This window comes from Pogoniulus pusillus, chromosome 8, assembly GCF_015220805.1.
Source record: "Pogoniulus pusillus isolate bPogPus1 chromosome 8, bPogPus1.pri, whole genome shotgun sequence".
In the NCBI taxonomy this organism is placed as follows: domain Eukaryota; kingdom Metazoa; phylum Chordata; class Aves; order Piciformes; family Lybiidae; genus Pogoniulus; species Pogoniulus pusillus.
In genome coordinates, this window is record NC_087271.1 from 6,688,755 (window position 1) to 6,714,798 (window position 26,044).

The window sequence follows — 26,044 nt, forward strand, 5'->3', positions numbered from 1 at the left end:
TTTCCAGCCACTGAGTCTAGTCTGGGTGATTTTCTGAAGTGTGAGGGAGCAGGAAACGCCCAAACCATCACAAGGTGGTCTTTTTGAGCTGCTTTCTTCAATTCCAAGTCAAATTTTAAGCAGAACTCATGTTAGCATCATTAGAAGCTAATGAGGATTCCACCACTTCAATACCCATCACATGTCCAGCTCTTTCTCTGTTGATACTTCTCAATTGATGTGCACACATAGGCACACAGGCAAATGGAGCTGTGTGCACACACATGTACATAAGGCAGATGCATACACAAATGCATACAGAGACACATGTGCACACAGATACACACAGGAATGTAGAGCCAAACACACATTTTATAGGGCAGGACTTGGAAATCTGAGCCTTACCAAAAGGCATTCTTGGTAGACTGGCAAGTAATTTGGGGTGGATGCTTTGGGCTGTTGAGGAGGTTTTCCCTTAAAATTAGAATATATGTTGACATCAGCAGAGGTTTTTTCCTGCAAGCATCTTTTAGAGTCTATAAAAGGAATATATCATCTGTGTAAAGCACCAATCCTTTACTGCAGCCCTTTAACAGAGGCAAATCCATCCCAAGACCACAGTCGCTCTCCACATCACAGCCTGCTGTAGAGCACTATGGAACAGCTATTTTTAGTATAAAACAAGCTTCCACTGCCCTCCAGCCTTCCTGCTGAGGAACTGCTGCACAGACAAGGTCTGAGTACCCAAAGCATTTGCAGATAAGCCAGCTCTGTATTTCCTTTAATGTTTTTGATACCTATGAAATCTAACTGGAGTCAAAATTAAGCACTGCCTTCTAACAGCAGAACACTGAATGGTAATAATGAAAAGCAAAGTAAAACCATTGAAATGTGGCAGTTTACTACCTGTCTTCCTAGTTTCAAAGAGACAGGTTTTGTTCTTTTCCCTCCTCTGTTCACCTTATATTTCTTTAACAAGTAGTCAGTAGGCTGACCTCTCAGTTTGTGCTTGCAGGGTGTAAGCTCTTTTCATATTGCTGTGCAGTGTTTCAGGCTGACTGGCTCTAGGTTCACCTAAGTCACTGTGCCTTGGCACACAGGAAAGAGGTTTACAGTAACCTAGGTAGGGCATATGAGGGTCTTATCTACCATGAATCTTGTGCCCAGGTGGCCAAGAGAGACAATGGCATCCTGGCCTGCATCAGGAACAGTGTGGCCAGTAGGACGAGGGAGGTTATTCTTCCCCTGTACTCAGCACTGGTCAGACCACACCTTGACTGCTGTGTCCAGTACTGGGCCCCTCAATTCAAGAAGAATGTTGAGGTGCTGGAACATGTCCAGAGAAGGGCAACAAAGCTGGTGAGGGGCCTGGAGCACAAATCCTATGAGGAGAGGTTGAGGGAGCTGGGGCTGTTTAGCCTGGAGAAGAGGAGGCTCAGGGGTGATCTTATTACTGTCTACAACTACCTGAAGGGGCATTGTAGCCAGGTGGGGGTTGGTCTCTTCTCCCAGGTAACCAGCAATAGAACAAGGGGACACAGTCTCAAGTTGTGCCAGGGTAGGTATAGGCTGGATATTAGGAAGAAGTTCTTCACAGAGAGAGTGATTTCCCATTGGAATGGGCTGCCCAGGGAGGTGGTGGAGGCACCGTCCCTGGGGGTCTTCAGGAAAAGGCTGGCTGAGGCACTTAGTGCCATGGTCTAGTTGATTGGATAGGGCTGGGTGCTAGGTTGGACTGGATGATCTTGGAGGTCTCTTCCAACCTGGTTGATTCTATGATTCTATGAATAAGAAACATTCATGTAGGATAGAATATAAATTTGTTTTCAAAATCCAAGGGATCAGATCAAGAGACTGCAGAGCAGCTATAGAAATCTTCATGCAAGCACCACTCAGCACACAGTGGCAGGCAACTCATGAGTCACAACTTCTAGTGTTGGCTCAAATACCAGCATGTTGCAAGATAAACCACCTCCTCTAGCACTGTTAGCTGTTAAGGGTCAAAGGTAACTCCAGGTTAGAAACATTCACTATCTGACACAATGATAGTATTCCTCTTATCGTATTTCTTCATGCAGAAAGAAATGATGCACCTATTCTTTTTTATCAGCTACACAAAAGCACTGGGCACCATACTTCAAACAATCACTCTGTGCAGTAATACACAGCACGAATCCATCACAGCCAGCGACGAACCTTACCTCTGTTCCTAAGTACACAATTACTTACAGGAATGTTGATGAAAACAGTATCTAACTCTGATGCTGACAGAAACCTTTTCAATGGCACCATGAAAAACTGCAAGGCAAAAAGAAGTATGTACTCATCAAGTACGTTCTGTTGTCTTGAGAGTTACGAAAACACATGCTGCAGTTCTCTAAGTAGTATCTTACTTTCTCTATTGACTCCAGAGTTTCGGTGTATTTCTCTTCAGTTTGCTTTATTTCAGCAAGACAGCAGCTCCTTATGTCATTTTCAGTGTATTTCTGCAATTACAATGGAGTCATGTTCAAAGACATTAACAGGCACCTAGTGGATAATAAATGTATTTATTTGTTTAGAATTAAGCAATTAGGATAACTGCTTCCTGAAAATTTCCAAGTACTGCAGCCTCCAAAGATGATAGCAATAACCATGAATATTTTAATGTTCAATTAGCTGATGACTTAAAAGAGTTCTACTAAAACTCAGCATCAAAGGAATATTATGAAAAGTTAACGTTTAGACATAAAACACTGAACTCTCTGCATGTACTTCACAAGCTGAAATACAAGGTCACATTTCATTTACATCCAGCCTGAGAAATCTTAATTCAAATACCCAGCAGTTAATAATCCCATTAAACTTAATGGGGCTAAATCATGTAAGTAACTTTGCATTGCCATAAATATGGGATTCAGCCTAATCCCTGCACTTAGTTACGGCTTTTCCTTTTCAGTTCTCAGGGGAAACTTCCTCTTCAGGCACAATATGGGTGTGTCCTCAAGGTAGGAAGTACAATGGCCTCAAAGTTCTGATCCTGCATATGCATGTGTCTGACTTCCATGAGAGCCTGGGATTTTAACCCAACTCTCATTATCAGCATAGAACTCTATGAAACAGTTTACAAGGACTCTTCCCGAAGCGCAGATTCACAGCCTTAGCGCTTCAGTAACTTTCCAACGTGATTTCAAGTGTAAGAGGAATGTACGGAAGCATTCACCTCAGGCAAGGCTTCAAATCTCTTCAACTATTGGTCAGCTCTTGGATAAGGCTCTTACAATTAAAAACAATAATTGAACCAAAATATCTTCTCCAAAACCACCAATAAGCAGTGGCTTGATGAGCAACGGTAATGTCATGTCCTTTCTGAAGCCTGTTCATCAGTCTGCAGCATTCTTCCATGTCACATGTACACACAACACAGGGGGAAGCAACCAGGACTAGAAATTTTGTACTACAGTTCCTTCCATGCTGCAAAATACTTCAACTTTTGAAGACTTTTCTCCTCCAAGAACAGTACATCTTCTCAATTGATACTTAACAACTAGATGTCAGTATGTCCAACAGCTAGACAACTCCTGCTCCCTCTCTCTGCTATCAGCCTACTTGATAGACCTGCTAAGCATACCACAGAAATAACAAATGGCACTTAAACAGTCCCTGAGCTCCATAGAGCCCCTATAATGCCCCTTCTCCACCCTTGAGAAGTGGCAAATGTATCCCTACCACCTAAACTAGGTATCAAGTAGCAACTCATACAGACACATAAAGCTTCCTCATCGCTCACATTCTGTTTGCTGTTTTGGTCTATCTACTTTACCCTTCTCTCTGTTTCTCCCCATATGAATCTACAAGCAGAATTTGTTCCTAATATCCAATCTAAATCTGCTCTAGTTTGAAGCCATTGCCCTCATCCTGTCCCTGCAGGCCTTTGCAAACAGTCTGTCTCCCGCCTTCTTGTAGCCCACTTCAGGTACTGGCAGGCTGCTATTAGGTCTCCCTGGAGCCTTCTCCAGGCTGCACAGTCCCACCTTCTTCAGCCTGTGCTTGTAGCTGAGGTGCTCCACCTCCTGATCATTTTTGTGGCTCTCCTCTGCACTCATCACGTTCATGTCCTTCCCATATTTAGGGCTCCAGAGCTGGATGCAGTAGTCCAAGTGAGATCTCACCAGAGCACGGTAAAGTGGCAGAATCCACTCTCTGGATCCACTGACCATGCTGCTTTGGATGCAGCCCAGGATGTCATTTGCCTTCTGTGCTGCAAGCTCACACTGTCTGCTGACATTCAGCCTCCCATCCATCAGTCCCTTTCCTCAGGACTGCTTTCTATCGGCTCCTCCCTCAGCCTATATTGATAGCACAGACTGCTGTGGTCCAGGTGCAGCACCCTGCACTTGCTCTTGTTGAACCTAATGATGTTCACCTGGGCCCATCCTCCTTCTCAAGGATGATTCACATGAAGTACACAGAATCATCATGCTAGCATGCAATGTATTTATAAAGCTAAGAGGAAATATCATAAGCCAGAAATAATTACCACATTCAAAAAAGCTGCCACAACAAAATAATTGCTACGTCTCCATTCACTACATGTTGTGGAAAAGTATTGTGCTGTACCACATTTTCCATTTGCTTTTTGGCGAGAAACAAATGCAAAGTCTGTTCCATCTGAGATATCTAGGTTAAGATGCAAGTAAAATTAGAATATAAGAGTTCTCATTGCTGTACTGCTCATTTGCTAGAAATATAGAATCATAGAATCAGCCAGGTTGGAAGAGACATCCAAGATCATCCAGGCCAACCTAGCACCCAGCCCTGTCCAATCAACCAGACCATGGCATCAAGTGCCTCATCCAGTCTTTTCTTGAACACCTCCAGGCATGGTGACTCCACCACCTCCCTGGGCAACCTGTTCCAGTGCCTGACCACCCCCTCAGGAAAGAATTTCATCCAAACATCCAACCTAAGCCTCCCCTGACGCAACTTGAGGCCATTTCCTCTTGTCCTATCATTAGTAATTCGGGAGAAGAGACCAGCTCCAGCCTCACCTCAACCTCCTTTTAGGTAGCTGTAGAGGGCAATAAGGTCCCCTCTCAGCCTCCTGTTCTCCACACTAAACAAGCCCAGTTCCCTCAGCTGCTCCTCATAGGTCATGTTTGCCAGACCTCTCCCCAGCCTCATCACCCATCTCTGCACCTGCTTCAGCACCTCAGTGTCCCTCCCGTACTGTGGTGACCAAAACTGGACACACTACTTGAGGTGTGGTCTCAGCAGTGCTGAGTACAGGGGCATGATCACCTCCCTACTCCTGCTGGTCACACCATTTCTGACACAGGCCAGGATGCTGTTGGCCTTCTTGGCCACCTGGGCACACTGCTGGCTCCTGTTCAGCCAGCTGTCCACCAACATCCCCAGGTCCTTTTCCACCAGGCACCTCTCCAGCCACTCCTTTCTCAGCCTGTAGGGCTGCTGGGGGTTGTTGTGGCCAAAGTGCATGACCCAGCACTTGGCCTTGTTAAACCTCATTCAGTTGGCCTCAGCCCATCATTCCAGCCTGTCCAAATCCCTCTGCAGGGCCCTCCTACCCTCCAGCAGATTGACACTTCTGCTTAATTTGATGTCATCTGCAAACTTGCTGAGGGTGCCCCAAAACTGAGCCCTGAGGGACTCCACTTGTGACCAGTCACCAACTGGATCTAACCCCATTGACCACAACTCTCTGGGCTCGGCCATCCAGCTAGTTTTTAACCCAGTGAACAGTCCACCTGTTTAAGCCAATCACAGACGGCAAATCATAGATGAGTGACATTTGCAATGGGAAAGGAAGAATTAGAGCAAGTTTAGACACTACCAACAGCCAAGGACTACCAACCAATACAGTTGAAGAAAGAAAAAAGCTACCCAAGCTCATTATGTGAAATCCAAAGCTTAACACATTCTGAAATTCAGTATAAAATAAAAACTCATAACAGGATTACAGAAAAGATCTCCTATGATTCAAACCGTTTTCTAAAACATCCTGTCTGCAAGTGAATGCAACTTCATTACACACAAAACAGTTTTTCTAGTCCATTTTTCATTTGGCTTTCACTGAACAACCTAAACTTTAGAAGACAGACAAAATCAAGCTGGAAAACAGTAGAGTTATATTGCCCCATGCAAGGCAGGTGGGAAAAAGATAACAATAGCAACAATCAAGCAAGGAAACCACCATAAATCATAAAATTAAGCTCTTCTCAAACTAGCTATCAAGATATTTATTTCAGAAATATTAACTTTGAAAAAATATAACTTCTGCTGTTTGAAAGCAACTAGGAATTGGAACACATACAGGTTGCTGGGCTGCTTCATCTTTCATTAGGTCTTCATAAACCTCCCCACCTTCATCTTCTCCATAGACACAATCATACAACTCCTCATCTTCATCAACACCAGTTTCACTGAAAGAAAAACACAATTAAAAGAAGCTCAGGTGCTCCAGGTTAGTTGAACATCTGGGTTTGCACAGTGCTACCATTTCCCAGTGAACCCAAGCAGCTGTGTCAAATGCAACACAGACAAACTCCATTTCACCTCACCTGCTCCAGGGAACAAAGGCTGGCAAAAAGGTAGAGAAAGGATAGAAACATTTAACTGCTACACTTCTTTTTTTAACTAATACACTTCTTCAGAACAGAAAGCCTTACATTCATTCTAAGTTCTTTAGCTATCACTTCCACACAGGGGCAATTAAATCATTTAAATCAAAACTGCTTACTATGGAACTTAAAAGTGCAGACCATTTGCACCAATCACTGCTACATTTGCTTCCTGTGAGGAGAGGACTTCTTGAATTGCTTCAAGTGAAACATCATGAAACTATCAAGTATCAGTGAAGAGTATCTGTAACCTGATGCAAAACAAGAGCTACAAATCTCCATTTTGTTGGTATAATTCATCTTTCAGACAGACAGACTCAGTACTGAATTTGTCTATCTCAGTCTCAGAGTCCAAGTCTGCATGTCCTACCTTCTGCACATTCAGCTACACAGAGTGAAAAGCAGCTACCTCTGACAGTCAGCCAGCTGCAGGAGGCAAGAACAAGCTTTGCAGGGAAGGTGATAAACTGAGAAGTGTCAACCAGAGTGAGGTTTACAGGCAGTAAAGCACCAAATCCACTGCGTGCACAGCATTTACTTCATCACACTACAAGTCACATAGGGAACGTCCAGAGCCAAAAAAGAGCCAGACAATTGCTAGCAAACTTCAAGGGAGCAAGCTCTGATCCTAGCTCTTGTCCAACATGACTCTTAACAGATATGGAGAGATCCTAGCTGTAGAACACAAGAGTCATTCCTCTTGACAATTGCTCACCTGTATTTATCTCACCAGTCTGCAAAATAAAGCCAGTGTCTAACATTCAGCACTATGCACTATGTTCATGTCTACCTTAATTGTATCTCAAAGCAACTAAGTCTTGTAAAGACTTATTCAAAGATATAAGAAGAATGTCCTTGGCTCCAAGGAAATTACTCCATTGAATTACAATCCAAAATTGCATTTATTTGCAAGTTCAAATCAACTTCCTTGGATCTCTTACAACTGATAATGGAATTCTATGAAAGCATTCTCATAGTACAGACAGTTGGAAAAGATTCATTAATTACTCTGCTACCAGCACCCTCTATGAAATATGATTCCTTATAGTCATTCAGACAAGCTTTTTTAATTCTTCCTCCTTCAGAGTCATCACAGAATTGTTTTGGTTGGAAAAGCCTCCCAACAAGTCCAGCAGTGACCTAACACCACTGTGGACATTACATCACATTCTGTGAACACCTCTTAAGTAAGTATCCATCAAATTAAAGCATACACTTAAAGCTAATATCTTTGACTAAAGATTACAACATACTCTATTAAATCAGGAAGAGCTTTGTAGACATCATCATCATCAACACTTTCTTCTGTAGGGAAGGGCCTACGGAAAGACAAACAGCATGTGTTATAGACAGCACTGTACAGTCACATAGTGGGGGTTTGTTTGGTATCTGAAGTCTTCACATGCATTACTCTATGCTAATGTGTTCATAAATTCCCCTCTTTGATGAGCAGTACGCACATATGCAGACCTCTTTATATGAACTGATAATTAATATAGTAAACAACCCCAATGGATGGAAGATTGTTATATATTACCATCAAAACACATCACTGATGGTTTTCCAACTGAAAATATTAACTAGTCTTTTTAGCACAGGACACAGATTACAGGACTGACTAGGCAGTTTTAACCACATTGAAAGCCATCATCAATTCATATACAGTAAGGCCATTGAATCAAACCATTCAAAGAGAAGGACAACATGAAAGCATAAGTCTTTCACCTCTTCTCACAGTCCACAGTTATAATTCACAAGGTTAAGTTTGGTTGGAGTTTTATGGTCTCTTTTTGAAAATTAGATTCTCACAAACTTGGTACTTGTCATAATTTTTGGAAGAGAGAGAGAAAAGGAAACCAATTTGTGTTTATGTAGGTCAGCACTGCACTAGCCTGACTTAATATCTTTGTGTCAGAACTACTCCATACGTTCTGTAATGCTAACTGCTCATTTGTTCAGTTTGTGTTTTAACAGGAGAAGTAAATGGAGCTCAGGCACCTCAGAAAGTGTACCAGAAGTAGAAGATAACCTTTGGAGCTTTGGATAGTTGTTCACTGGGCCATTTGATTTAAAAACAGAGAAGTTCCTACTGGGGGATAAAACCAATACTGTCTCTATTCCAAGGAGCATCACACAAGTCATTATTCCCACCATTCCTTAGGGCAGTAACATACCTTATTCCTGTGCCTAATGCAATTGGAGTGCGAGACAGTTTTGAAAGCGTTTCTATCACCTGCAGAAGAAGGAAACAGAAACCACAATTAGCTGTAGGACAGAAGAAACAAAGCCTTTTGTTCTCTGTTGTTTAGTTATCACCAACACCATTTCACACCCAATTACAGAATTAACCAGGTTGGAAAAGACCTCTAGGGTCATCCAGTCCAACCTATCACTTAACCTTCCTAATTAACTAACCCCTGACACTAAGTGTCTCATCCAACCTCCTGCTCCAAGCTTCTAGACCACTGGGTCCAGGCCCCAGAAATACCCCCATGAACAGATGACAGCTCCACAGAATCTGGCTGTGCAAAACATCGAGGGCACCAAACGTCCACAGATTTCCTACGAGCTGGTTTTCAGTACTTTTGTACTGGGAAATGTGATGGGAGCACCAGATGGCCAGCACCAGAAGAAGACACAGCCTCAAGCTATGCCAGGGGAAATTTAGGCTCGAGGTGAGGAGAAAGTTCTTCACTGAGAGAGTCATTGGACACTGGAATGGGCTGCCCGGGGAGGTGGTGGAGTCGCCGTCCCTGGGGCTGTTCAAGGCAGGATTGGACGTGGCACTTGGTGCCATGGTCTAGCCTTGAGCTCTGTGGTAAAGGGTTGGACTGGATGATCTGTGAGGTCTCTTCCAACCCTGATGATACTGTGATAACTTCTCAACACTTCTCAAGTGTTGAGAAGTTCCAAAACTGGCCACAAGAGGGAGCCAGACACCAGCTGAGCAGCAAGCCGCAGCCACCTGTCAGGAAGGAAACTCAGCCCAAGAGGTAGAGAAGATGAACATTTGAGCCCAGGAGCTTAGTTCATTCTCAGATCTCGTTTTAAGAAAACATCTCCTCTAAGTGCACAAGATCATATAAGATGACACTGGCAACATTAGAGAGGGTGGAATACACACACATAAGGACATACACATGAAGTTATGCTGCTCTCAGCAGTAATACTAGAAGATCAAGCAATAATCTGCCCAGGGTGTTCTGCAAGTCACAGATATTTTATTTTGAGCACTATCAGATCGGTATTCTTTTATACATAGAGAAAAAAAACAGGCCAAATGCCATCTATCCAATGACAAGGCTCCCCTGAACTTAGCAGAAGTTTCAGGTTGGATCTTTACAACTTAAAACCTGTAATAAACTCAAGAGAAACCTCCAAGTAAGGTTTTTGTCAGTAATACAAAAATTCAACAAGTCTGCATTCCACAGGCATTTGGGAATCATCTCAAAAAACACTGAATTTTCAAGTTTAAACTACGAGACTAGCTTGACCACTCATCAAAGCACATTGCACATGAAAAGCACATTGCTCAAAGAAAACAAAAGCATTACATCTTTATCACTCTCCGTTGTAAAGTAAAAACCACAGAAAGTAATCACCAACTACAGACCTCAAACTGAAGTTACAAAAGTCTCATACGTATACAAGCAAAATACAGAATGAATTCAGATGCATTACTCCCATGAACGGAACATTAGGGGGTCATTTAAGCTGCTCTGAAAAATCAATGTTGCAGAGCATCTGGTTTTTGCCTTAAAGAATGATAAAAACAAACAAATGTGCCATGGACATAATGAAAAGGTGCAGGCACAATAAAACTGCAATGCAGCTTAGCTTAAGAATTAGAAATTACTAATAGAATTGATTAAACAATCAAGTTACTAACAGACTATTAACCCCAGTCAAAAGGTTAAAAGGGGGGAAAAAAGGCTCTACCTTTAAACAGTCTCATGGTTGCAGAGGAGCTCTGGTTTCTGTACTAGACAACCACTTGCCTCCATACACCTGCAAGAATCCCAGTGCAGGACTGCAGGGACTGCTAAGCTATGAGACAAGAGACTACAGGAAGTTAACTGAAGATTTAATTGCTGTCAAAATGATCTGTCCTGAGAATGAGTGAACACTGATTGGCAAATTACAGGAGAAGAGGGTTAATGAGTACCAAAACAGAGGGGGACAAGTGTGGAGATTAAATATCCCTTTCTTGTTGCACCATAGAATCAATCAGGTTGGAAGAGACCTCCAAAATCATCCAGTCCAACCTAGCACCCAGCCCTAGCCAGTCAACTACACCACGGCACTAAATGCTTCATCCACTCTTTTCTTGAAGATCTCCAGGGATGGTGCCCCCACCACCTCCCTGGGCAGCCCATTCCAATGCCAATCACTCTCTCCGTGAAGAACTTCCTCCTAACATCCAGCCAATACCTCCCCCGGCACAACTTGAGACTGTGTCCCCTTGTTCTGTTGCTGGTTGTCTGGCAGAAGAGACCAACCCCCACCTGGCTACAAACTCCCTTCAGGAAGTTGTAGACAGCAATGAGGTCACCTCTGAGCCTCCTCTTCTCCAGGCTGCACACCCCCAGCTCCCTCAGCCTCTCCTCATAGGGTTTGTGCTCCAGGCCCCTCACCAGCTTTGTCGCCCTTCTCTGGACACGTTCCAACATCTCAACATCTCTCTTGAATTGAGGGGCCCAGAACTGGACACAGCACTCAACTCCCAGTACAGGGTATTTTTTTGCAAACTATCTCACCCACATAAAGCCTTTTCCTCATAGAGAGCCTCACTTATCTATCATGATCAAACTCAGTAGAAATGTGGCTTCAAGATAACATGAAAAAAAAAAATCTGTGCAAGTAAAGTTATGAATTCTAGTAAACCAGCCAGTAAATGTCATTCCCCAAAATGCACCACCAAGTCACATTTTACAGGTATTAATGCAAGCACAAACAAAAGCAAGGCTTATACTTAAGCTAAGAAAACCCTTTTTTAGGAACATAAGCCATGGAGGAAGACAAGGAAGCATTTATGGAACATGCACACAGAATGGGAGAAAGGAGCAATAATATGACTGGATACAACAGAAGACTACTTGGTGATTTTCACTGCTCTTAGAACAGAGGTCTGGCACTGCAGGAAAAGGAAACTAACTTGGCAGGAAGCCACCACCAGGCAGATTTCTACCAACGACCGAACAGTGAACAACCTGCTAAGAAGAAAACAGTTATCATCACAACAGCTGTCAGTATCCCATCAGAGACACCCTGAGTTCTCCACAAGACTGTGATCAAGCATAGCCACCTGAGCATTGCAGAAGGGGAAAGGTAATGGACAGAGATCATTATTCCTTTATTTCAAAACAAAGCAATTAAGAACTTAAGACCATTAAGCACATCAGTGTGTGTTTAACATTAAAACACATTAAATGAGGACATAATTTCTACAAAATTAAGGTAATTCCTGCCCATTCACTGCACAACTCCACACAGCATAAAACTGTCTAGATACAGAACAGTTTCTACTTTTTCTTCTTGTTGTAGTTCCCTTAAACACTTCTGAGAAGACACCAGGAATACTTACACAAGCAATCACATGCAAAACTACCACTTCAACCTCACATAGGTGTAAATGTATTTTCTCCAACGGGAAGGGAGGCGAAAAAAAGATCCTCCTTCCACATAAAACTCAGTTCTGTTTTGAGCCACTGTACAAAATCCAGTTTCCAGGTCAGTGGGGAAGGTTGAGGCCACGTATGGAACGAGTTGTCAGAAAAACAGAGTTTCAAAAGACATTCATCTTAAAAACCAAACCCACACAAATGTCTGATTTTCAACAAAGTGACAGAGAGGCTCAGGAGTTTTTCACAACACTCATAGTTTGAAGCCCTTATACAGTTGTCAAAGGAAGCTATAGCAGTGCAACTCTGAACTCTAAAATTACAATGCACCATGCCCATGAAACTCCAGAAGATTGAGGTTAATGCTTTTCATCTGCTTTTCGCTTTACTCTCTTGGTTTTCATCTGCTTTTGGCCTTTCTCTCTTCCTTTCAGCAGAGCTTCAATCTGTTTTACCCACCTCACCCTAAACGACTGCCTAGTAACCTTTCACAGCAAGGCCTTGGACAGATGCTTGTTTATCTTTGAGGCTAAACTGGATCTTAGCTAAGGAGTGAAAGTAGCATCCCTTGTATCACAGTATCACAGTATCACCAAGGTTGGAAGAGACCTCACAGATCATCAAGTCCAACCCTTTACCACAGTGCCCAAGGCTAGACCATGGCACCAAGTGCCACGTCCAACCTTGCCTTGAACAGCTCCAGGGACGGCGACTCCACCACCTCCCCGGGCAGCCCATTCCAGTGCCCAATGACTCTCTCAGTGAAGAACTTTCTCCTCACCTCGAGCCGAAATGTATGTACAAGTCCAGACCAATGTGGCTTCCACGTCAGGCTCTGCTCTGCGCCAAGCGTATAAAAAGCTGCAGGGCCATTGCACACTCACACACACACAGAAAGAGATACTAGCAACAGGCAGTGAAAATGAGATAGCAAGTAAAGGCTCATAATTGACTCATAAACCCTAATGTTTATACTCAAAAACATCCTGCAATGACTTCATCTCTTCACGGTGGAAAACTCGATGACTTCCCAACTCTCCTGCAGCAAACCTGTGATTGGAAGAGCATTTCAGGTCTAAAAGGACGTGCTGTCTCCATGTAGCTCCTTCACACTAACTACTGCCAGAGAACGGTTAGGCAAGTCTTCAGAAGTCACATCAAAGCCAGAGCTGCTTCAAGATGTGAGCATCCATGTTTGTTTTTCAGAACATAACCAGTTTAGGCAAACCAGGTCATGAAATTCAAATCGCCATCCATGCAAGAGAAAACAAACCTCAGCCTGTGCCCCAGTGAGTGGCCAAGCTGCTCGTTCATGGCTCAGTTTCACATTACACATAAACTTGTTACTTCATTTATTACTCCAACAGCAGTCTCTTTTTTTTTCTGGCTTGGTATTTATTATTGTATCACTCGACTTGCTCTTGTAGATGAGACTCCAGTTTATGGAAGCACTTTCATACCCCCTGTCGAAACGTTGTTTTGTAATTCCCTGCAGCCATATCTCAGTGAATCACACCTGATGTTCCTAGGCATGCTTACAGTAGCAGTACACTAGAGGGACTGCTCGACTACTTCCCACAGCAGTGGTGTGCCTGCGTTTAACATGTGCCTTTTTAAGTCTTTTGGTGGAGGTCACTTTTTGTTTCTTGAAAAAGAAGCACTTAAAAATCATGCAGCTCAAGCACAGGCAAAGTACATCTCAAAAATACTTTTCCACTTTTAGAACTAAAAGTAAACCATTTTACAACTCTCCCCAAACAGGCAACATTTCCCTGCTATTGACCTGCTGTCAAGATTAGGCCCATATTTATATTCCTGATGTTTACCTGAAGTGAAAGCATGAAGTTGATCAACAAATGTCTACAGCAAGTTTCATGGATTAAATCAGTGAAGTCTGGAAAGACTCATTTGTGTGTTAGACCTTCAAAGCAGTTGTTTTTGCATATGCACTTAAGTCAGGATATGTTTTTCCTAGGCAGAAAAAGTCACCACAAGCCTGTTGCATATCAGATCTTTTTTCCCAAGAGCCTCTGACTTAGCATTTAAATGTTTCGTTTTGCTGAATACTTAGCTTCACTCCTCACCTTGAAGTGACTTCTATAACAAACATAGAAACAGATTAGCATAGCATAAAACAGTTATTTGCCCATGACAACTTATTTTGATATGCTGCTTTTAAATAAAGTGACAAAGGCTTTTTCCCAAACAAGTCTTAATTAACTTCAAATTTAGGGGGATAAATAAATAGCTTCCATTATGAAGACAAATTAATCCCTTAGAAAGCTGTAACATCCTTCACTACGCTCCTTCTCCATCCCAGTCTCTGCATTACAAGAATGATCTTGAGCTCTCTTACATTCAAGATAACTTTAGATCTCTGATCACATTTCTAACATGCCTCCTTACATGCTGACTTTGGAACAGTTCTGTTTGGTTGGCAGACTTTTATAGAACTAGAAGTGCAAAGAGTATATGAAAATAATGTTTATTAAAGAACAAAGGTTCAGCATTTGCTACTCTGCAGTTAACTGGGACCTGGGCAACCCTGGATCAATACTTCATTTGGTGCACAAGAGAAGAGGGAGGAAATGTATCTTAATAAGGTAACATCACCCACCACTAACTTCTTCATCTCAAGACCTCTAGGAACTGTTGCATTTACATTTGCATCTCACTTAGGTGACACATGTGGGAAAAGACCTGTAGCCAGACAAGCCCAGAGTAATTACACAGCTGCTGACCTAAAGAGCACATTATTCCAAGCCATGAGTGAAACTGCACATTTTCTCTCCTTCTGCCTTGTTCTGGTGTCATGTCAGTACTCTGCGTTAGTTCATGTTAGGCTTAATCAAACCACAAACCCCTAGGGAAGGAGAAGGGGTGGGGATTTTTCAAAATAAGTTGAATGAATGGAAGCTCATTAAAAAGAAGAAAGGGGGGTTGGGGGGAGGGGAAAGGAAGGAGAAAAAAGGAAAGAAAAAGGCACAATAAAAAAGAGTTGGCCTAAATACAAACCCCTCGTTTCACCTAAGGCACCGCTATCAGGCCCTTGAAAGCAAATAGTAATAGCTTCGTTTTGCTTGCACAAAGCTTCACAGATATCACAATACCGATTTTCCTCACATTCAAGCACTGAAATCGAGAGCTTTAAGTGTAGAGCACTGATAGCTGCAATCCAGAGGAACAAAGGAAAGACAGAAATTTACTTTCCACAGAGGTAATCACCAGCTGCGGGATGCTGCCTGTTTTCTCACTGACATCACCTTCAGCTAACCTGACTCTGGCATCATTCCATTCTTTCATTTCCACTGAACTACATCTTCAGGAAACACACCAGAAGACTACTGCATCCTTCTTTCCCACCAAAGCTTAGCACTGGAATAGTAGCAAGAAGGAAAATAGCCCAAGTGTTCCAGGGAAGTAATGCAGAGTAATGCACAACCTCAAGCTAAGGCTTTTTGTGACCGACAGGAACCTGACAGCAACTCTAGAAACCCCTTTGAAACCAGGTGCCAGAGGCTTCTATGCAGAGGAAGCAAGGGTAACATGGGTTTGGTAGCCACGTGTGTTTTCTCTGAACACAGAGCTCCAGCCCACAGCTGTGAAAAGACCTTGGAGGTACTGACATGCTGCTGGGGCTAAGCCTGGCTGGCTCCTGGCATACAAACCTCCACCATGCATATATTGCCCTAGGACAGTCTCATCTTGTACCCATTTTCTTCAGTGTCTTCTTGATAAAGTGTCAGGAAAGTCTTTCTCCAGACAAAAGAAAAGAAAAAAAAGAGAAGACCAAAAAAAGCCTCCTGGGTGTTGCCTCTTTCTGTTTGTAGATAAGCTAACAAGAGAGATGCAAACTGCCGAGACTTCAAAAGGCTTGGGGAAATCAACTTAGCTAAAACATTTGCTCCAAAGCTTTGCAAGGAGAGGTGAGGAGGAGGGCGGCAGGGCGGCAGTTTGGCACCAGCTACCAGAGCCAGAGAGACAGAATGGAATCTAAAAAAGCCCCAAAAATAACCACCAACACTCCGGTCTGAAAGAAATAAGAGGACAGGGGACTTGATGTCCTTTTAGTAAAAATAACGCACCTGTCATTAAGTAAGAAATACCCCGAAGTGCTTAGTTCTGGTATTGTTTTCTTTTCACATTGCTGAAGTAGAGGAGGCGACACTTGATGTCTGTTTGCATTACAGACAAAGCACCTATAGCGTTTTTCTCTAGGGCAGTAGTTAAGACCATCAATGTAGCTTCCAACAGTAGCAAGGGGCAGCTTGAACCTCACGTTAACCAAACTCCTCAGTCACCCCTTTCACACGCTGAGCATCTTTAACGTTTTATCTCTTTTATAGCGAGCGACACTCCTGAACTGGAGTAGTGGCACTGGCAGAAGCAACTGAGAAAACACAACACCACCACAACCACAAAATACCAAATCATCAAAAAACCCCATCAACAACCAAAAAAGCCCAAAACAAAACAAGAAGAACCAAAACTGAACACTCTTCAGCAATCTGAAACACTCAATGCCAGATTATCAGGACTACAATGAGTATAGCGAGGAAGGCTGCAAGCCTTTAACAACCACAAGTGTATAAACAGTACACAGAAGTCACACTTAAAAATCCCATCCTTGCAAACTTTAGATCTGTGACATGGCTACAGTTGCTAGTGCAAAAGCATGAGAGGTTCCCTGGGCAGTTCTGGTGTTAGAAGGAACTGAAAAAGTCCCAATTGCACAAGCAGCAGCACAGTCGTTAAGCTCTTGGTTCTTTTTGTCCAAAGCAAGCACAGGAGGAGGGAGGTTTAGCAGCTGCTTCCTGCCTGCAGCTCGTGTGTTTGGTTCTATGAATACCTTCCAGCCCTCACCATGCTCTCAGGGGGGTTAGTTCTGGGGTTTGGGTTGGGTTTGAGATATTGCTGAAAGAATTACAAAGTCATTTCAAGCACTGCTGGGATATAAACAGAGCCCTTGAACGCCGCAGCTAACAGCATGGGTGCAGACCGCTGTCAAGCAGACCATCCTTGTAAAAGGCACAATGAAATAGCATGCTGTCCTTTCTAGTCCAGGTATTACATTTCATGGTTTGCACGGAGGGCAAAGGAATACTAAAGGATATGCCTAGGACAGTACTGCAAAACCTAGATGCTATTAAATCATTCCAGTTCCCTTCATAACTTTTATTATGAGAACTTAGGAACAGCATCTTCAAAGTGCATTCATCTTTCATCGAGTGCTCACTTCCAATGCTTTGTAAACACTCTTACCCATGATACCACAAGTTTTTTTACTGTATTTAATATGGGTCTTAAGACTAAACAATCAAGGAGAGAGCAGTTCTTTACTGCATTTTAAACAGTACATTATAATATAATCATACAATGGTTTAGGTTGGAAGGGACCTCAAGGATCAGCCAGTTCTAACTCCCCACCATAGGCAGGGACACCTCCCACTAGAACAGGTCACTCAAGGCCTCATCCAACCTGGCCTTGAACACCTCCAGGCAGGGAGCAGCCATAACGTCCCTGGCCAACCTGTGCCAGTGTCTCACCACTCTCACTGCAAAGAACCCTTTCCCAGCATCTAGTTTTAATCTCCCCTGTAATAATGGGTTTAAACCCTTTATTTCTTGTCCTGTCATTACAAGACTTTGTCAATAGTCCCTCCCCAGCCTTCCTGCACACTCCCTTCAGACATTGAAAAGCCACAATAAGGTCTCCTTGAAGCCCTCTCTTCTCCAGACTGAAAAGCCCCAACTCTTGTAGCCTGTCCTCATAGCAGAGCTGCTGCAGCTCTCTGAGCATCTTCGTGGCCCTCCTCTGGACTCACTCTAACAGTTGCATGTCCTTCGTGTGTTGGGGGCTCCAGAACTGCACATGCAGGTAGGGTCCGATGAGAGCAGAGCAAAGGAGGAGAAGTCCTTCCCTCGCCCTGCTGGCCACATTGCTCTTGCTGCAGCCCAGGACACGGTTGCTGTCTGGGCTGCACTGAACATGCACACTGTTGGCTCATGTTGACCTCTTCATCACCCCAGACCCGCAGGTCCTTTATCTCAGAGCTGCTCTCATCCATTCAGCACCCAGCCTGGATTTTTGCTTGGGATTACACCAACCCAGATGCAGGACCTTACACTTGGCCTTGTTGAATTTCATGAGGTTGGCCTGATATATAACCCTGATTATATGACCATAAATCAGTGCTCTGTGTTTTTCAAAGTTAATTTTCTTTTGCTGCTGTTCTCTAAAGGATTTCAAAACCCTATTTTTCATCTCTGGAAAGAACAAGCAAATTCTCTAACCTGCAACCTCTGGTTTGGACACTATGTATACAGTTTGGGTATTCTTGACCTTGGATGTTTAAAATTAGCATACAAACGTTTTAGAAGGAGCCAAAGGCTCTCATATTCATTATTGATTACACCTCAAATACTGTTTTAGGTATGCATCCTGGAGTTGAAGTGACCTGTGGCTTCTTCATTCCCATTTTTTCTTGCACTTTAGTATCTAAAATGACTCTTTGTCAATTTTGATACTGGCAAGGAGAATATTCAGAGAAGACCACACAGTGATTTTCTTCCTCTCATCTGCTAAAAGCAGAGGAAGATCTTTCTCTTCCTGTCTTGGGTGAAACAGTTTCTGCCACACTTCTCTCTTTTCTACATTTACTTTAAGCATTGACTGTACAAATTCAAGTGAAGTGCAGCTTTGCTGAACGGTATCAGGGCACACTTGAACCATGAGATGAATTTGCTCCAGCATACAATCGCTGAAGATAAGGATGTTTATTAGGGGTAAACACACACCTGTGTGTCTCCTTTCTCGCTGAAAGAGTGGGCAATACAAAAGGAAGTGAGCTGTTCTCTTCAATGCAATTAGCCTCCAGCTTACTCGAGGCTGTCTCTCAAGCCCCAGGCTCTGAAGAGCTTTTTTTCTGTACGCATGAGACAAGATTGGATCAGCCCATCAAAAAAGCTTTTCACTTACCTTCAAAACTACAAAGAGATACACACACAGTACACAAGATGGCATAACTCACTTTCCACTCTTGTTTTAAACTCGTCTTTGAGACAGGTTTTACAATAAACCCCCAACCAAACAAAAAACCTCTGCGTTTAAGAAGACATCTTGCAAGAAAAATAGCAATACTTCTGTTCTAGTTTGGCTTTCTCCCTAATCGTTGGTTCAATTAGATTAAAAAAGCATCAACTACAGCTATTAATTAAATTTACATCTCATTCTCTTGGAGCTGCATCGTTGTACCAAAACCTACAAAATTAATAAAACTAACCTGCTGATTTTATTTGCTACCACTTACTTCTCTTGCTTTGTTCCCTTGAATACCCAGCTGCTTGCAGCTTAAGTTATCTACATATAGATATCCCTTTTAGAAGGAGTTCTGCACTTACGAACAGCCATGATTAAGTGGAATTCCTCTCTATGTTGGTTTTTGTTTGCTTTAATATTTGCAATACAAAATATCACTTCTGAGCAACACCATATCCTCCTTTGCACCCATACTGATGCTGCCCTTACAGTGCATATGGCAAAATGAAGCTGGGCAGACCTCAGAGAGCTTGCCATCTAAAAGATCAGTTAGAAGACAGAAAAGGCAACTAACACTTAAGGATAGTTCATTTTAAAATTACCCATCTTTAACTTTCATTTTAATCTAAAATATGCATCTATTTAGGTCAATGTTTCTTCCCCAGCCAGACGCTCACCAACGTGCACTCATTAACCATGTTCAAAAGTATCTAAATACAAGCAAAGCAAAAGTATTTAAACACAGTTACTGCAGAGGATCACAAACCTCACCTCCTGTGCTAGTTTGAAGCTAGCTGGATTGTTTTGGTGAGAAGAACTAGATCATAGGCTGTGAAAAGGAAACAATGGTGATGTCTACTTCACTCATAGGCTTGCTGAGACGTGTAAGAACAAGAATACAAACATAGATAACAGAGTTGCTCTCTGGCTCTTGGGGCTTCATGAACTTCTTTCTAACCCAATCTGCTGCCTGTGTGACTAATCCTTCTGCTTCCTAACCCCCCTGGCCAATCCTCCAACCTGCCTTTCATAGAATCATTATAGAATCAACCAGGTTGGAAGAGACCTCCAAGATCATCCAGTCCAATCGAGCACCCAGCCCTATCCAATGAACTAGACCATGGCACTAAGTGCCCCATCCAGTCTTTGCTTGAATCCCTCCAGGGACAGCAACTCCACCACCTCCCTGGGCAGCCCATTCCAATGGCAAATCACTCATTCTGTCAAGAACTTCTTCCTAACATCCAGCCTATACTTCCCCTGGCACAACTTTAGACTGTGTCCCCTTGTTCTGTTGCTGGTTGCCTGGGAGAAGAGACCAACCCCCACCTGGCTACAACCTCCCTTCAGGTAGTTGCAGACAGTAATGAGAGTAAGGCAAAGTCAGGGTTAAGATAGAAGGGTGGGAGAAGGTGGAAGGGTGGTTGGGAGCCCCTCCTGGGGACTCTGGTTTCTGGGAGGGCTGTTGTGTTTCTGTATTACCTTTCACTTTGTGTATTTCTGTCTATAGCTGTATATACTGTAAGTATCTGCTTGTGCTAAGCTGTAAATATAAAGCTTTATTCAATTTTCCAGAGCTGCTGAGTCTAGCCTGGGTGATTTTCCCAAGTGGGGGGGTAACACCCACACCATCAGACCTCCCCATCAGGCATAACATGAGGTGTTATGCCCATATTACTAAAATAAAACAAGAGTCAGGATCAGATCTCATTGTAAATCTATGTCTCTGATCTGTCCTCTTCCAAGTCCTTCACCTTGACGAAATACAAACCAGAAGAGCATCTTAAACACCCTCTGCTCAGTGATCTGATGCCATCTCTCATTGAGGAAAACAATATTTGCTGCACCTCTTCCTGTCATTTGGGAGGCAGCAGGGGCTGTTCGTGGATGTTTCAAAACACCAGGGAGGGGGAGGGGAGGCACTTGATTTCTCTCACAGGAGGAAAAAATAAAAGCTTTCAGCAGTGTCATGGGAAAGGCTTTACTCTTCTGCTGCATCGATATCTGAAGATGCTGGGCAGCCAATGTGCCTGACACTAATCTCAGAACTACAGCCCCAAACCTGAACTGCAGAGAGGAATCCAATTTCTTTGTATTGGACGATGCTAAGTGAGTCATATGAGATGTCCTTCAGACTGGGACTCGTTCTTCAATTTTCACATCTCTAGAGATTTCAGAGAAGGCTGAGCTCTTCAAGTATGTGATAAGGATCGTGCTGTGTGCTTTAGATGTAGATACCACTGATACCTATCACTGACCATTCAGCTGTAGGTAATGCTATGATGTCTCCTGGGATTCCACCAGCATAACTGACTCCAGAAATTCTTGCCCTCTGCCTTGTGCTCTTCATCCACTTGTTCCTCCTTGCACTTCAGGTTTCTACTGTCTTAGCTGTGCTAATGAAGCCATTAGCATGGTAATGTTTACAGAGGCCTACAGTGACAGGATGAGGCAATGGCTTCAAACTGGAGAAGAGCAGATTCAGATTGGATGTTAGGAACAAGTTCTGCACAATGAGAGTGGTGGAACACTGAAACAGCCCAGAGAGGTGGCTGAGGCCTCATCCCTGGAGATATTCCAAGTGAGGCTGGACAAAGCTCTGGGCAACCTGGTCTAGTTGAGGATGTCCCTGCTGACTGCAAGGGTTGGACTAGATGACCTTTGGAGGTCTCTTCCAGCCCAGACCATTCTATGATTCTATGTCACAGACCACTACAGAGACTTGGTAAGCAGAGAAACAGATTTCTTAATCTCTGTTTCACCAGCACATGAAAAGGAGCAGAACAAATAAGTACTAATAATTTTTGACATCACAGTATCACAGTATCACGAAGGTTGGAAGAGACCTCACAGATCATCAAGTCCAACCCTTTATCACAGTGCCCAAGGCTAGACCATGGCACCAAGTGCCACATCCAACCTTGCCTTGAACTGCCCCAGGGACGACGACTCCACCACCTCCCCGGGCAGCCCATTCCAGTGCCCAATGACTCTCTCAGTGAAGAACTTTCTCCTCACCTCGAGCCGAAATTTCCCCTGGTGCAGCCTGAGGCTGTGTCCTCTCTTCTGGAGCTGGCCACCTGAGAGAAGAGAGCAACCTCCCCCTGGACATGAATATTGTCTCTCAGAGTACACAGAACTACATCTCACTTTTACTTTCTAAGGTTTATAGGCATTTTCAAATATTTTGTAGTGAACTGTGCTTAAAAGCATTTATGAAAGGGCACAGGACTGAACACATCCCAGACTGGTTATAAAACTTCATCTAAAGCCAAGCTCTTCCAAGTATTCATGACAAAGGCAAAAGGAGTACATAGGAGTTAATGAAACTCTTCAATGAACCAAGTTGAGCATTCCAATTCTACATGGCATGTCCAAAGCAATCACAATATCCAGAGTGCCACTCAGTCCCACCCAAGTCTTAGCAATGGCCTAAGAGTGAAAAATCACAAGATGAACTGGAGGCAAGGAGGTGCACCCAGATATCACACTGAGCAAAGCTGAAAACTGTTCTCTGTCCTAGACATGAACAAGCTACCAGAAGAAGCCATGTTTTAGGAACAACAGGCTCCCATATCTCTTGCAGTCAGCACACTGTGGAGAGACGGAATTGAGGAAAGAGAAATCACAATCAACCCACCTTGTCTAAGTGTTCTGCTTGTCTCTAACATGCAATGAGAAAGATACACCTCATAGAATCAGCCAGGTTGGAAGAGACCTCCAAGATCATCCAGTACAACCTAGCACCCAGCCCTAGCCAGTCATCTAGACCATGGCACTGAGTGCTTCATCCAGTCTTTTCTTGAACACCTCCAGGGATGGTGACTCCACCACCTCCTTGGGCAGCCAGGATTTCCCTAGTATTTTGTCAGAAGTATTATGGGCTCATTGAAAGGCAACATTTGTGGCAAAGAGAGTTAAATTCTCACTAGCCAGCTACCCCAGGGAAAAAAAAACAATAATGATTTCAAACATATAAAACTTTCTTCGTGGCAGCAACTACATTCCCAAGCTCCAGTATAAGCACAAGTTAGGAACACATGTTCTGAAGTTTGTCCATGTTCAGAAGCATCCCAACTCAAGACACTCATTTACCTTCTCCATTTTTCATACCAAACCCACATCTAAACCAGAGATCACTTTAAATGCTTAAATGTTGATGAATGCTAAACCAAGAGACTGAAAGAGCCTCATTGGCAAGTTTTCCAAGGCGCTGTTCTGTATTACTGCTGTAGTTTTATCCCACACTAACTGTAATTGGTCTCTAAAAATGGCATCCCTCAATATAATTCCCTGCTTATTTGGCAATCACTCATTTTACTGCTCACAGGCATTTCCAACAAAACAGAAATTCCCTTGGTGCACTTCTGTTCAAAACAGCAGCTTCAGGGATGAGACAGCATCCAAAACAGTGAAATAAAGCAATGCTTACCTGAGGCACAGGAGTGAAATGTAATCTTCAGAGAGAAGTGAAGTTGAGGGTTTGGAGAGAGAGAGAAGTTTTGGGAAAGATGAAAGGTGTCATCAGGATGAAGATGTGAGGAAAGAAATTGAAAGAGGGAGGGTGAGGCAACGGAGGAAGAGGAAAAATCTCATTCTAGGAAAAGTAATGTCAGCTTGTGAAATTATTTGAGATGACAAAAACATCACCTCAACAGCTCAGACGCAGGACAAGACAACTGAAACCAAACGAAACATAAAACGAGACCAAAGAACCTCACACAGTTCCCTCTGCACCAATTTACTTCCAAATAAAGGTGCTGCACATTTTCCACAGCAAGGATCAGAACTATCACCATATGAATCATCTTTGTCAGCTGTATCCATGCTGTTGGCTGATCTAGATGAAGTACCTAGAGCATGTGTGGCACACACCTGATCGTGTGAGGTACAGGAATCAGCTGCAGACACACCACAGCAGTTAGATTTCACTATTTGTAAGTTGTCATTACTGCTGTTTGAGAATGACACAACCACTAAACCACTCTTACACAACACTTTCTGCTATCACTTCTACTCCATCTTCACAGGTCTACAGCTTACTAACATCACAACAAAGCAAGCAGGGAAAAAGGGCTTCTGACAGGATTTGCTGCCTTGCTAGCACAAGGCACCCCTGTCTATGAGAAGCTTCACAGCACGATTTTTTTCCCTTAAGAGCTTAGTTTGCCAAGTGAACTAATATCAATCAATTTGAAGCCCTCACAAGGTCTGAGGCACTCTGTCAGGCAAATTCTTTTCTACCAGCCAAGCAGCTCAGGTATGATTTCATAGAATCAACCAGGTTGGAAGAGACCTCCAAGATCATCCAGTCCAACCTAGCACCCAGCCTATCTAACTACCAGAGCATTCTCCAGGCTGAACAAACCCTGACTTTGTAATACCCACAAAGAAATAAGCAGCAACCACAGCCTTCTGAAAACGTGCTTTTCTCTCAAGTATGTTTCTGCTTCACACAGAAGTACCACCAACCACAAACAGCTGGCAGGTGGTCTCCCACCTGCCTGCAGAAAATGGGGGGCTCTACACACTGAGCAATAAAAACACAGCCCAGCTTTCCACCAGCAGACTAACATCTCCAGGGCTTGGCTCTATCATGTCATTAGGAGCTGGTCTTAGACTCATAGAATCAACCAGGTTGGAAGAAACCCCCAAGATCATCCAGTCCAACCTAGCACCCAGCCCTGTTCAGTCAACTAAACCATGGCACTAAGTGCCTCATCCAGGCTTTGCTTGAACACCTCCAGGGACGGTGAATCTACCACCTCCCTGGGCAGCTGGCTTTATATGCCTCAGAGAACTCAGCATCACATGGAATCTTTGATTCTCCACATTCACAATCACACATGCACCACAGAAGCACAAACATATCATAGAGCACTATGCTTCCCTGCCTTGCACTGCACTCTCTGCTCAGTCCAGAGCTGTGCATTGGCAAAAGACTCTCCTGCTATTTCTGTATATCATGTTCTCTGGAAAAATCTTCATCAGCTTCTGGAGTTCCTAAGATAGGCTGCTACAAAGTGCAATCATAGAATAGAATCCTAGAATCAACCAGGTTGGAAGAGATCTCCAAGATCACCCAGTCCAACCTAGCACCCAGCCCTGTCCAATCAACTAGACCATGGCACTAAGTGCCTCATCCAGGCTTTTCTTGAACACTTCCCCAGAGGGCAACTCCACCACCTCTCCAGGCAGCCCATTCCAGTGCAAATCACTCTCTCTGGCAGGAACTTCCTCCTAACATCCAGCCTAGACCTCCCCCAGCACAACTTGAGACTGTGTCCCCTTGTTCTGCTGCTGGTTGTCTGGGAGAAGAGATGAACCTCACCTGGCTACAGCCTTCCTCCAGATAGTTGTAGACAACAATGAGATCACCCCTGAGCCGCCTCCTCTCCAGGCTGCACGCCCCCAGCTCCCTCATCCTCTCCTCATAGGGTTTGTGTTCCAGGCCCCACACCAACGTCATTGCCCTTCTCTGCACATGCTCCAATACCTCAACATCTCTCTTGAATTGAGGAGCCCAGAACTGGACACAGCACTCAAGGTGTGTCCGGACCAGTGCTGAGTACAGGGGCAGAATAACCTCCCTTGTCCTACTGGCCACACTGTTCCTGGGTCAGGCCAGGATGCCATTGTCTCTCCTGGCCACCTGGGCACAATGCTGGCTCATGTTCAGCTAAATCTACCAGCACCCCCAGGTCCCTTTCTTCCTGGCTGCTCCTCCAACCACTCTGTCCCCAGCCTGTAGCGATGCTTGGGGTTGCTGTGACTGAAGTGTAGGG

At 43.7% G+C, this 26,044-nt stretch overlaps 1 protein-coding gene across 7 annotated transcripts in view; it reads right to left on the bottom strand.

Annotated features, from left to right (window-relative positions):
• VAV3 (vav guanine nucleotide exchange factor 3) overlaps nt 1–26,044 on the bottom strand; it is a 184,219-nt gene that overhangs the window by 114,621 nt on the left and 43,554 nt on the right. For all 7 annotated transcript variants that reach the window (XM_064147095.1, XM_064147093.1, XM_064147094.1 and 4 more), the window contains exons 3-7: nt 8,774–8,832; nt 7,853–7,918; nt 6,293–6,401; nt 2,373–2,465; nt 2,209–2,277 (exon numbers count right to left, since the gene is read on the bottom strand). In XM_064147095.1, coding sequence (XP_064003165.1) covers nt 2,209–2,277; nt 2,373–2,465; nt 6,293–6,401; nt 7,853–7,918; nt 8,774–8,832 — 396 coding nt within the window. The remainder of the gene's footprint in view (nt 1–2,208; nt 2,278–2,372; nt 2,466–6,292; nt 6,402–7,852; nt 7,919–8,773; nt 8,833–26,044) is intronic.